General features: G+C 42.3%; 1 protein-coding gene across 1 annotated transcript in view; it reads right to left on the bottom strand.

The window, feature by feature from the left end:
* Window positions 1-478: 478 nt before the first annotated feature.
* The window catches only part of FAM120B (family with sequence similarity 120 member B), a 68356-nt gene continuing 55862 nt past the window's right edge, over window positions 479-12972 (bottom strand). The window contains exon 12 of the mRNA XM_085219796.1: window positions 479-3001. Coding sequence (XP_085075922.1) covers window positions 2896-3001 — 106 coding nt within the window. The 3' untranslated portion in view covers window positions 479-2895. The remainder of the gene's footprint in view (window positions 3002-12972) is intronic.

Below are 12972 nucleotides of genomic sequence, written 5' to 3' on the forward strand. Positions count from 1 at the left end.
GCTCAACTTAGGAAAGCCCAAACCGAGTAAAACAAGATCACACTTATTCAGAGAGTTTTTCACCCATATTAACCTAACTTCAGCGCTCCTCTCATGTTACAGAAGAGCTGCTCCCCATTTGCTTCTTTACCTGTACAACACACACAGTTTGTTGTGCAGGTCTGACAGTGTCCAAAACCTGTGCAGATCTCTGCCTCCAGTGGGAAAAGAAAGCTGCCTCCGCATAGCTCTAGATTACTTATTTCTGCTCACCAACAGCATCACAGCAACAAGTGCCATCTTGAAAACTTTAGGCCAAGATTGTAAAATAAATCAGCCTCCTTTCTCAGAAAGTTTCAATTTTGACAAGTCTATGAGAAAAAACCTCAAATATTTATTTTACCCTTTGCAAATGGTTCATTTCAGATGAACTTCTTAGCTTCAATTCACTTGCATTGTCTTTTGCTAATAAAATATTTTAAACACATGCCACAAAGTATTTTTTTTCTCCATAATTTGCTTTATTTCAGCACAATTTAATACACATGCTAATATTGCATTCTTTTGTACTTTAACACAAAAACTGACATAACGAAAATTGAGAATTTCAACCTCATAGAAATAGAAATAATCTGTGAATAAAAGTGGCACATCTATTCTACAACAAACATACATGTTTCTGCTTTTTTCATTGATTCTGAGAATAAATACCCCTAATATTCATTTTCTATGGATGCCTACTTGCTCACCTAAAGGATGGCATTGGAGCAGCTGTGGTGGTACCCCGGAGCCCTGTTTGCTGCTGTAGTGGTACAGCTGGTGACAACTTTTGGAGAAATGAAGCATCCTGCAGCACTCTCCCAGATCTGCCACTCACTCACTGGTTGCAATCTGACTTGTATTTTTTTTTTTTTAATTGTTTGTTGGGGCAAAATTGAACATTCTGAGCTGCTGTCAGTCCTCTGATACCTGCTTTGGCTGAAGCCAAAGTCTCAGGAGGTTTTACGTGCAAAACAAACTCAAGCCAATTCAGATGCTGATTTTAACCTCCACAGTGTTCAGGTGCAGAGAGGTCTCACTTCAATACAATGATTCAAACCCACCTCTATATAAAAGCTCCTACCATTTCCATAGGCAGCCTACAAGACTCTGAAAAACTTCTGGAGTTCTGAGAATCATTTTTTTCTCTCACAGCCCTCTGCAGGCACTAGCATACAGTGCTGATAATACCAGAAACAACAACCAATTCCTACCCGAAGGAGGGACCTCACATTTGGGATAAAAGCAGGTAATGCCATTTCCCTCTCCTCTCCAGCACAGCCTCCCCTCAACAGGAGCAGGCAAGAAACATTCTCTGAAAGTGACATATGTCTAATTGGCTGAAAGGTAATATTCAAAGGCCCGCTGCTCCTCTCTGTGCTCAGGGACTGCAGCTGGCAGAGTGTTAAATCAGTTAACAGTTGGGCCCATTACTGTGCTGCACCACTGCTGCTGCTGCTGCTGTTACCGGGGCTGCTGCCGAGCTTGGCTCATTGAGCCCCTCAGTCAATGGAGAAAGCATCTCTATTGTGCACCTCAAAGCATGCTCACAGCCCCTGAAAGAGAAACAGGCCCCAAACTACTGGGGCAGATCGTATGACAGGATTACTTGCTTGTTGTTCCTCTTTCTTTCTTTCTTTCTTTTTTTTTTTTTTTTTGTCTTTGAAGGACTTCTATTGGACTATAGGAAGGAATTACGTGAGGGGGAGACCATATTACATAGCGACAGCTGGAAAATTGGGGACTGTGGACTAGTAACAGAGCTGGGTTCCTTCTGTGCCTGCTGGACACCTACCTACGGCATCTTTTAATTAATTTGTGTGAAGAGCGATCTGCAGGGCTTGGGCAGCACAGAGCTAATCCTCCCACAACCGACATTAACGGCAGGCTGCCTCCACCACAGGTACGATGGGGTCTTTTCACAAAAGTGCACACAACAGCCTCACTTTGCACTGAGAGCACAGCAGTGCAATCAAGGACGTACTGTTTATTAATCACAGTACAACACCAACTAAAGTTTACCTTCCAGAGCTGGGGACAGGCCACAGCACCAAAGACCTCTGCTACCAGTTAAGATGAAGACAGTAGCCAGTAGCTGTTACAATCCTATAGATGTAAAACAGCAAGAATATCCTATCCCTATCTGGAACTCCAGCATGACCCTTAGCCACTGCCCTTTCCTAGAAACGCTCAGATATTACAAATTGCTAGTAAAAGACACATCTCTGTCTCCTTATTTTGTACCAAATTAAAATTATTTACTTGAACACTCTTGCTGTTCAAAAGTCACCCCATTAAATCCACATGGCAATCTAAGTACGTAGCCACATGTAGAAATTAATATAGCTGCTTAATCTCAGTAAAAAAATTGCAGAAAATGTGCAATCCTGTCCTGTGTAGAAATGCTGCTGGAGGCTGGGCAGATGGTGACTCATACTATCAGTTTTCCCTCATGTTCCTTGATCAAGGGAAATCCGTGTTGTCAATTCTTAGAGCAAAGTGTTAAATTCTGTGTTGTTTTGATTCAAGATGTGTAGCAGCCCAGGCCTGTAAAATCAGCAAACCCCCGAGCTTAATGAAATTCTTGGAAGAGATCAAAAGTTGGCCCCATTTTCATCTATTTTCTGGCACAATTATACCATTCTGGCAATGCAAAGGGACACCAAAGCAGATTTAAAAGCAGGCTGGCATCAAACGAGTCACTACAAGAGAAGGTATAAATCTAGAGTGCCCGGGCTCCACTGTGGTAATTGTGATGAACTGAAGATAAATGCCTTTACCATAACCACAGTAAACACAAGGCAAAAGACTCAGCTTGCTGCTTGACAAAAGCACAGCACCTCACATTCACCACAGAATACAAACCAGCACAGGCACTTACCACAATGAGGCAATGCGAATCCCCACCCTTGCTGGCCTTGTGGCAATTTGTTCATTGCTCGGCCCCAGGGTGAATAAAACCAACCCATTGTGCCAGAACATCCTGAAATAGCAACATATGCTGAAGTTGTACATTATTATTATTAACACCTCGGATTATGTCAGTGTGTATCACATCCAGCTCTACCACACGTGCCACGTATTCTCTGAGCACACAACATTATTATACTGTTCAGTCATTTAATTAGAGCAATAATTGATGTGTAGGGTAAAAAAGAAATAGCCCTTTTTCTTACAACTCTTACAAGAGCCTACAGCTCACTCTTATGAAAAGGATCTGACAGGATGAGTTAACAAAATGGGAAGAGGATTTCTGTGCTAGGAAGAGGATTTCAGAACCAGAAGAAGCGAGAGGAAGGAGTGGAATGGCCAACCAGAGTGAGCAACTGACAGGAACACTGGGAGAAAACAGAAAGGACAAGCTGAAGGAGAGGCTAAAAATTTTACTTTTTCTATGTAGGGACTACACAAAGTAAAAAGGTTTCAGTAAAACAGAAAAGTGGCAAGGCTGGGTGGAGGGAGAGGAATAGATGGGAGAATCTTTGACGCTGGGGCTAAGAGATCATGGAAGTGCCCAATGTGCTCCAGGGACCAAAACTGCAGGGTCAACAGGGAGAAATGCCAAGGAATACTGACAGAAAATGAGAGGCCAAGGCATTTCACCACCTCGCAGTGTTTAACACCTACCAGCCATCACTTTTTATCCTGCTACCACAGTGCTGAGTCTAACTATCACAGCAGCCTTCCCAACAAAGTCCATTTATCAGACACTGCTCTTTTCCCCCTCACATTAAACATGGAGAGAACTAAAGGGGACAGCCTGCCTGGCCCTCGTTTCTGGTATGCAGCTCCTGTTGGCACCGTGGCTGAGTGGGGGCCCTTGGTGTGCAGTGAAGGGCAATATGGTCTAGTGATCTCAGCAGGCGAAGGCTGGGAGGTGGGCATGCCTCGATTCTCATGCCAGCTCTCACATTTTGCTTCTCTCTCTCTAACATGGGAATACCACCTGCCAGCCCCATAGGCTTGTCATGAGGATTGATTAACGCTTGCAGACATTTTTAAGAGGGGGGAAAGCTCTCCAGACAGAGCTGCAAAAAGGCTGCATGCGGGCAGTTTTATCATTGCTGCTATGGCTTATCATCGCTCTGGCCCTACAAACCAAAGCTAAGGTTGTAAAGAGATGATTACATTTGGATCCAGCTATATGCCTGTCAGACTTGTGGCTGTCAGACACAAATACAGAACACAGTAATTACAGAGCAACTGACTCTGGATGAAGGGAAAAGTTGCTTTTGCTCAGACCCAAAAACAGGTCTGCAGCCCTGCAAGCATCAGACTTTTACAGCACTTCTGTGCTGTGCCAGTCACGGCACAGAGGCCGTTCCCACACACACCTTCCTGCCAGCAAACCAGCTCCTGCCCTTAGATCTGAGCTTGCGATGGCAACAGTTGATCACAGCCACCACGTGCACATAGGTTCCGCTCCAACCTTCCACATTCACCCCAAAACGTGCAACTTGAATCCTGTGGAAAGCAGCCAGTGTAAGGACATGGCAGGGACACGGTAACCCGTGCCCACCCGGGGCTGCCATTCCAGAGCACAGATAAAAGTGAAACCCAAGCAGAAAATGTTTGTGGTGCCACTGGCAATCAAGGGCTGGGTTGTCCCAGCAACGGGAACACTTCATCAGCTCAGCTAACAGATGGTCAGTGAGCAACAGGCAGCATATGTTCCAATAAGCACTGACATCAGCACAGATGGAGGGTGGGCAGGAGGCTGGCCCTGAAACATAACCTGACATTTCCTTCTCATTTGGTGCTGCATTGTTATAACTCACACAGGAAGATTAGCAGGGAAAAGTGAATAGCATTAGGGAATCTGCTCAGGAACCGATTACTAACACTTCAGTGCAGTTTTAGATTTTTACTTAACCAGAGTGCAACATTGTTAACAACATTCAGGGGCAGAAAATGAAAATGCAGTGGGTTTTAAAGACCGGCTTTATTTTCATCACAGGCAGGTTTTCCCAAGAACACTAATTAACAGATTGCCACCTTCTAGGACTCTGGATCTCCAGTTCCACAGATTTCTGCAGCTTTTTCTTTTACTCTTTCCATTCCTCCCCCAGCAAAATGCACCCAAATGCCCCACAGGATTAAATAAGCCCTTATGACACATTGTCAGAAAGTGTATAACTTTCCTCTGCCTAAAAATAAACTTTAATGGTTGCTACAAAAGACAGAAAAACTAAGTGCCACTGAAGAAAAAAAAAAAAAAACAACCCTCAAGCATATATCCTTGCTGATGAGAGTAAAAACCAGGAATCAAAGGGGACTATACTGCTTGGAAAGCAATGAGAGATTGATCTGGGAAACAGGGAATCAGTATGCAAAGAGATTGCATGCATATTGTATATTTGTAGTCTTGCACTGAGGATAACGGGAAAGCATGCTGGATGGCTCCAAAACACCTCTTTGTGACAGACAGCAGGATTTCAAGTAGATCTACCCAAACGGTGTTGGCAGACCGCTGTATCACAGGCAAATAGTAAAGAAACGCAGCATGCAGCAATAACCTTTTGTTACCTTGTTAGATACCTTTGGAAGATTTTTCTTCCATTAACACATGGGAAAGTTTAGTAGGCACTTCTCTTTAACACCGCTGGGACTTGGATGTACATCCATCTCTTGAGCAAGCAGAGGAACAGACCCTGCAGTGAAACCAGTCTTTAGTCCTGAGGGTCTATAAAGCAGTTTTGGGGATGGCAAACACTTGCATGTCTGTTCATTGTACCTTTCTTTGGTGTGCATGAATTTGCTCAAAGACTTGCAGTCTGGAACCCATCCCACCAATTCATATTTGTCTCTGAAGCTTTACTCAGATACTACACAGTCCTACAGCCCATTCACATAAGGATCTCCTATTTCTCTTTTAGCAAAGGGTAGCACAGACAGCCAATTGCTCACATTTCAAGTGGCTTCTAACTTCGCACACCTCAGTATCTGGCCGCAACATTGCAAAACTATTAAGGGTAATACTTCACTGGCATTTAGTAGCCACTTGCTACAGACATAACAGTGTCAGTAGATCTAAACTCCATACAGACTTCTAAAGAAAAGCAGGCTGTGCTCCATCAGATAGTAACGGGTGGCACAAGAAATTGGTATGTCTCAACCAAGGTCATTAAGTAAGCAAATGACAGGTCTGGGAAGATGCAGGGGAGTTAATCAGTTTCCTAACTCTGCCCCATATCCTGTTGGTTAGACAGAATCTTCTTACTGCAAATTCATCAAGTCTGAAAGACTCAAGTCTGAAAGCATCTGTTCAATGAGCACTCTTGAACAAAAGATGTATGCAAATGAGTGGACAGTTGATCAGATATAAATTGCAGATTTCTGCGGAGTAACAGTGTGTCCCAGGCCCTCTTATTGCTGACTTCCACAGACAAGCACTGAAATTCCAGTTAAGCCATTTAAGGACATTGTTAATCCAAAACCACTGAGTAGCTGAACCGCCTTTCATCAGTTTCAGGAATAAGATTGCCAGATGTTTTATGCTAATAGCCTATGAAAAAGACAATCCACAAGTCTGGGATGGTTCTCTTCCTGTTCTAGGTCATTTTTCTTCCTTTTCTCCACTTCACATGTATGAAGCTTGCACATACATCTTAGTCTGGTGCAGTTTCACTGCGCATTACTTTGTATTTTAAACATCACCGTTTGGTTCTTTGGCCAATCTTCACCTAAGTTAAAGCAGAATAGCTCCTTCGTGATCAACATTCTGCTCATATGGTAGTTTAGGCTGGACAGACACACAAAGTCAAAATGAAAAATTCAAAGCATGTATTTTAGCTGCAGCAGTAACAGAGATTGCTTACAAAACACCTGCAGGGTGAGTACAAACAGCCAGTATCTGCCCACTCAGAACATTTGGAATGACATTTAGCAAATTAAGACTTTTAGGATCCAGGAGGATTGATCTTGTTTTGCATAATGTGCATCAGAGAAAAAATATCATTCATCTTTATTTGCACTATTTGAACCAAAAAAAGAGGTAAGCAGTGCATAGTCAACTGAGACTGTCCCTAGAAAGCACTTGATTGACACAGTTTGTTCCCCACACAGAATTACTTTAGTCAGCCAGGACTGGGGTGACACCATGCTATTCATGGAACTCATACTAACATTGGTGTGGATACAGAAGTGCTTTAAATTCCAGATGGCTAACATTTTTAATGTTTTCCAGAACAAATCTAGTGCTTCCAAACAGTCACATGTGGTTATATAAATGATCAAATAAGTGATTAATTAGGTTATTAATGGTTTTATGTACAAAAAGATGTATGTTAGATACTAACTCCACTCACGCTGCAACTGTAGAGCAGCCATACAGATTCTAAAGGGCAATTACAAGCCAGTTAAATGGCATTAAACTGGAAGAAGGTGTATTTAGTTTAGATATTAGGAAGAAATTCTTTACTGTGAGGGTGGTGAGACACTGGAACAGGTTACCCAGAGAGGTTATGAATGCCCTCTCCCTGGAAGTGTTAAAAGCCAGGATGGATGGGTCTTTGAGCAACCTGGTCTAGTGGCAGGTGATCTTAAAGGTCCCTTCCAACCCAAACTATTCCATGATTCTGTGATACAACCCATGTATTCCCACGAATGGTGGGTTGTGTCAGCTCAATTGTTGCAGCAGATATTTAGTCAACACCTTCCAACAAACACTTTTTCTTGGAGTGAAACCAACAGTGAGCTTTTGGATGCAGAACTCAGGACAGTGAGCTCATCTGTAAGACTGCATTAATGTCTCAGAATTTTGGCCTGTTTGCCAGCATGTATTATCCTTACTGAGCTCAGATAAAATATTGGATCTTTTTGCTCTGAATTCTATGAAATGAAACACTACGTAACAGTGAATCTCTCACCACGCACACCTTCATCTTCTTCAGCATAGACACAAACATGGCCCAAAACCCAGCAATCACAGTACCTGACTGATTTCCTGCTTCTGGGGGATGAGTGGTATTCTTGAAGGGGCTGACAGTGCAGGGAGTGGAAACACACAGCAGGAACACAGTCCACACTGATGAAGCACCTGCCTTTTGGGGTGACTGGGAAAGGAAGCACTGTTCTGCCTGGAATCAGTGCTCTGCTTGCACAGCTCTAGCAACAGCAGATATCACAACTGCAATGCCTTGGAACTGAGACTTGGATCTGAGTGAGGGCTAAAGGAGAAACATCCAAACAGAAACTGCTGCCTACATTGCTGAACAAGTGTGGTCTGGGGGCCCTGAGCAATGACCAATGTTTGGGTATTGAAAAGAGAGGCTGGTTTACCTCCATGCAGAATTTTCAGTCAATCTGACTTCCTGACCCTAAACAAGGCACAAGCAAACTAAGTCTGCTGACAGCAGTTTTCAGTTTGCTACTGCCCGCTGGGAATTTTCAGGAGCTCACAGACCAGTAAAGGTTCCAGACTCCCATTCTGCTTTATCCCGATAGCTTTGCTGTACATAAACAGAGCAGGAAATATTCTGCAGGAAATCAAGCATGCAGAAAGGGATGTGCAGTGGCAAACACCTGGGAATCACTGCAAAGTACTAACGCAGACGGCCTACAGCATATGCCATACACCTACAGCTACCATCTCTGGCAGGACAGATAAAGCTACAGTCATCATAAATGAATACAGGACACCCAGAATCAGCTCACAGAAGACTTCCTGAGCAATTGCCTTTGGGACGTGGAGGGCAGGGGTCATAAAATATAGAAGAATCCTTACTGAGCACAGTGCCCGAGGCCTATGAGAGATCACAGCAAATGGTGTAGTTGCTTTGCCTTGTGTTCCCATCAATATGAGGGCTGCAGTGATAAGTTAAAGCATCACTAATAGAAGGACCTCAGCAAAATTTGCTTGGAGGAAGCATAAACAGAGCAGTTCTAACGAGGCTCATGCAATATTAGGAGCATATTTGTGCAGGGACTGGCAGTGTTTTACAACCAATTGCAGGTGCCTGATCTTAATGCTAGCAACCGCTTCTTTTTGTCTGTACTGTAGCCAGGACTTGTGAGTGTGAGAGAGATTGAATGCTTTGTAATGAAGGTATATTGTAACATTTCTCTCCAGGTGGCACTTTGTTAACAACAATTAGATCCTGATTGATCTTTGAAGGGCTAATTCTTATGTGGTTTGCAAGGGTCCTACAAGGAGCAAGTGTTGAGTGGGGGCACTTTAAAAGTATTAGTGAGGGGAAAAAAAAAAAAAAAGAATAGTGCCATAAGAAATTTGCAATACAATGCTCAAGCCTCCTTTGCACCCCACAGTAATTTGTTCTTATTCCTGTTATTATCCCCTCGGGCACTAATGGTCACTTTATTAATTAGTTGAAAATTGCATTCTAGGTCAAATGGCAGCTTTTTTCCCTCCCATTGTTGCAAATTGCTAGTGGTATGGCCCAGTAAATGGCAGTGTTACTGCAAAATGGGAAAGATCCTTTGCTTTTCAAGATAAAGCCCATGGACCAGCTGCGCTTTCCATGACATTTCTAAGCAGAGCATTTCCCCAGGCCTGCTTTTAAGCAGTTAGAAATTAAACAGAACTCACTGTCATTGTTGAGATTTCTAATCATAGGCTGTTACTGTATTAGCTCTCACTCTCCTCACCCTCCCCCCCATTTTAATTCTAGCTGAGCCTGTTTTCTAAGGTGCATCTCGGCAGTGCTTAGCCCCATTTCTCAGGAAAGGAGTCAGAGTGTTTAGGTGCCTTCGTTTATGATGCTCTAATGGAAATACTTTTGAGACATCTGCTTTAGCAAAAGAGGACAGATGCTCAGCAATTTCTGAGAAATATGGTTCTGTCTGTGGCATCTGAAGTTAGAGGCTCAAAAATTAAAAATTACTCTTGCAAACATTGCTGGCAATGTAGGAATAGAACAAACCACAGCCTCTGAAAACAAAATTGGAATTGACAGATTTTGTGAAAGCTTTTCATAAAGAAAACTCCTACTGAGGACAATAGGTGTTTAGCCTTTAGACAGGAGGACCAGCCCACCAGAACTGAACATCAAAGCATTCTATTTTCCATTAACTCCTTTCTGCAGCCTACTGTGCTGGATGCAATCTGTCACGCGAGTTGTAGCCCAGCAGTCAGGACACCTATCAGAAGTCAGGTCTGGGCTAATTTCCCAGCACTGTCAGCCTAATGCATCTAAAAGGATGTGGTTAATCTGAAAACATTTGCACAAGGCATCTAAAATCAAACATAACCCTTAATTTCTATTTTTCAAGCAATACTCTCATATTCCCATTCTTCTTTTAATCCTGTTCTGTAAAATTACATTCACACTGATTTATCATCTTTTTTGGTGGGCCCAATCTAAAAACAACTTAATGCAGGAAAGAAAACCACCCTCCCTGTGGCCTCTCAGAGATTTGAAGTCATACAGAGCAAGGAATCTTGTACAGGAGGAAGATGCTTCAGTGTCTCTGACAGGAACTTCACACATGCCATACCCTCACATACCTAGAATTATAACCATTGGTGGATTAACACCATTCATTTTTGAAGGCTGTATCGTATCTAGCACATGGAAAGGAGAATGCCTCTCATCCTCCAGCAGGCTGGACACTCATCCACTCAAAATTCCAAAAGCTCCAGCAGGCTGTAGCAGCTGGAGTACCTAGTTAGCATTGCATGCACAGTTAACAACCCCTTGAATCACTGCACTCTGGGAGCACAAGCAACAGAAGAGAAGCATTATTATTATTATTATTATTATTATTTTGTCTTTCAAATCCTAATTTCTAAAACAACAAATTATCAGCCTCGCCAGTTTGGGCTTTCTCTGTAGACAGATGGGAGTGTTGTTCAGGAAGAAGGAGGAATAACGTGGAGGACTGATCAAGCAATAACATGTTAGTGTAAACAAATGCATAATCAGAAATTTGGGATTTCTTTCTTAGTTCCAACAGGCAAGTGGTAGGACACACAAACTGGCTTCTATTAGCACTTTTTTTTTTTTAAATGCTATTATTTTTATTACTCGGAGCAAGAATTTCTTGCAGAACTATTTATTATCAAAAATTAACCCAGTAACCACTAATGCAAAGGAATAGGAGTCTGTTCTCAAAGTAAGAGACAGCTGAATTTGCAGGTTATTGACTGCTTTTGAACAATTACTTCAGGAAATCATTCAAAATGTAACCTTTATTAAAAGCACAAATCACGGTCACTGTCAAGACTTGCAGAGGGGTCTCAAAGTTGCCAAATCAGCCTAGATGTGCAGAGTCTGCTCTCTGCACAGAGAAGGTAGCAGAGAAATTATCTAACACCTACAAAACAAAAGCATTCTTAAAGGTATAAGTATTGTCATTAGCTCAAAGACGTTTTAGATTAGGATTATCACTGTATTTCATATGCGTATTACCTCACAAGAGATCTTCATCACCAGCATGCTTCAAACCTGAATGAACTTTGCACAAATTGAAGGCCCTCCAGCAGAATGTAGGCTGGCACTTAAGGATCTAATGGGTGAGTACCCAGAGGCTGAAGATGATTATCAAAAAGCATAGCATTACACATTTGCAGCCTCTTAGATGAGCTGCATCTTCATCACAAATGAAAATTGTCCTCAGAAAGTAAATACAGAGCCCGCTAGGCCTCTGCTATTAACAATCTTTTGACTAGAATAAAGCTGGATCTGATAAGGGTAATTCCTGAATGGTTACCATGAATTAAGTGTTCCAAATGTCATAAATGATGTATACAAGTTTCTCATCACAGTTCTAAAAACTGCTATTGCTTTCTCTGGCCAATGACATTTAGAGCTAACTATGGCACATTCAAAAATCACATCTGAGGTCAAAGCGGTTCTTACAGTACACTCTTGCTCTTCAAGAAGAGTCCAAAGACCAGCTGCATAGCTGGCTACTGAATATTTAAGACAGAGAGCACTATTCTTTACCTATAAGCCTCCAGTTAGAGGTATCATACCCAGGATTGGTTTCTCTGTCTAGTATTCTGTGTGTCCTCTGGCATGGTGAAGAGGACATGAATACATTTGAAATATCAGTGTATTTCAAACTAAAATTCATGCTTTGTTCAAGTATATTGACTTTGAATATGTAGCTTTTTATCTACGTGACCGCTTATAATAATAGGCCATTCAATAAGTGATTTAAATAACAACTACCAGAGAATAAAAAGTACTAACAACAATAAAAAATCCTAAAAGTTGTATGCATCCTTCATATCCTGTGTATCTTGTTTCCCCAGATAATGCATTTTGTCTTTTGATGATGCTTATTGATGAAACACAATTTTGATATTAAATATGAACACCTAAGGTAGAATGCAACACTATGACTGAAATTCTGCAGTCAGTGTAATTCTTCGGCCCCAGTCTACATCCTATCTGTAGTATGTAGAGATATGGATGACAGAACTTGAAACTGCTACAGCTCTACTCCTGTCTGCACTCATATAATCCTTAAAGTTGGAAGGGACCTCTGTGGACTAGATGGCCCTCAGAGGTCCTTTCCCACTCCAAAGATTCTATGATTTTATGATTGTTTTGAAACACTGTATACTAGTCAATGGGTGAGAAAGGTCTGGATGTCAGCTGTAAGGTCTATGAAAGCAACAAATGCAAGCTCCTAACTAGAGGGAGCTTTACACTGACATTGCTGTTGTAACTGTTCTCAGTTTTTTCAAGCTGCTTTCAACGGCAAGCTATTCCATAGAACATATTTATTAGTTTTACCTTGTCCAGTTACTATGATACCTGCAGTCAGGCTTTCTGATGCCCTGTGCTATTTGGGCCTTAAGTCCCACTGCCACAGAGCAGCAAGTGTGGGCAGCTAGAAGAGAGAAGGGCAGATGCAGTGAGAGTGCAGGCCCACAGTACCCGAGCAAGAGCAGAGCAAGTCTGGTGATGGAAACCAGGTTCATGTGAAGTCTCATGATTGCTGGACAAATCCACAGTAATAAGGCACATCCATGGTGAAACCAGG

This window comes from Meleagris gallopavo, chromosome 2 (assembly GCF_905368555.1).
Source record: "Meleagris gallopavo chromosome 2, MGAL_WU_HG_1.1, whole genome shotgun sequence".
NCBI lineage: Eukaryota > Metazoa > Chordata > Aves > Galliformes > Phasianidae > Meleagris > Meleagris gallopavo.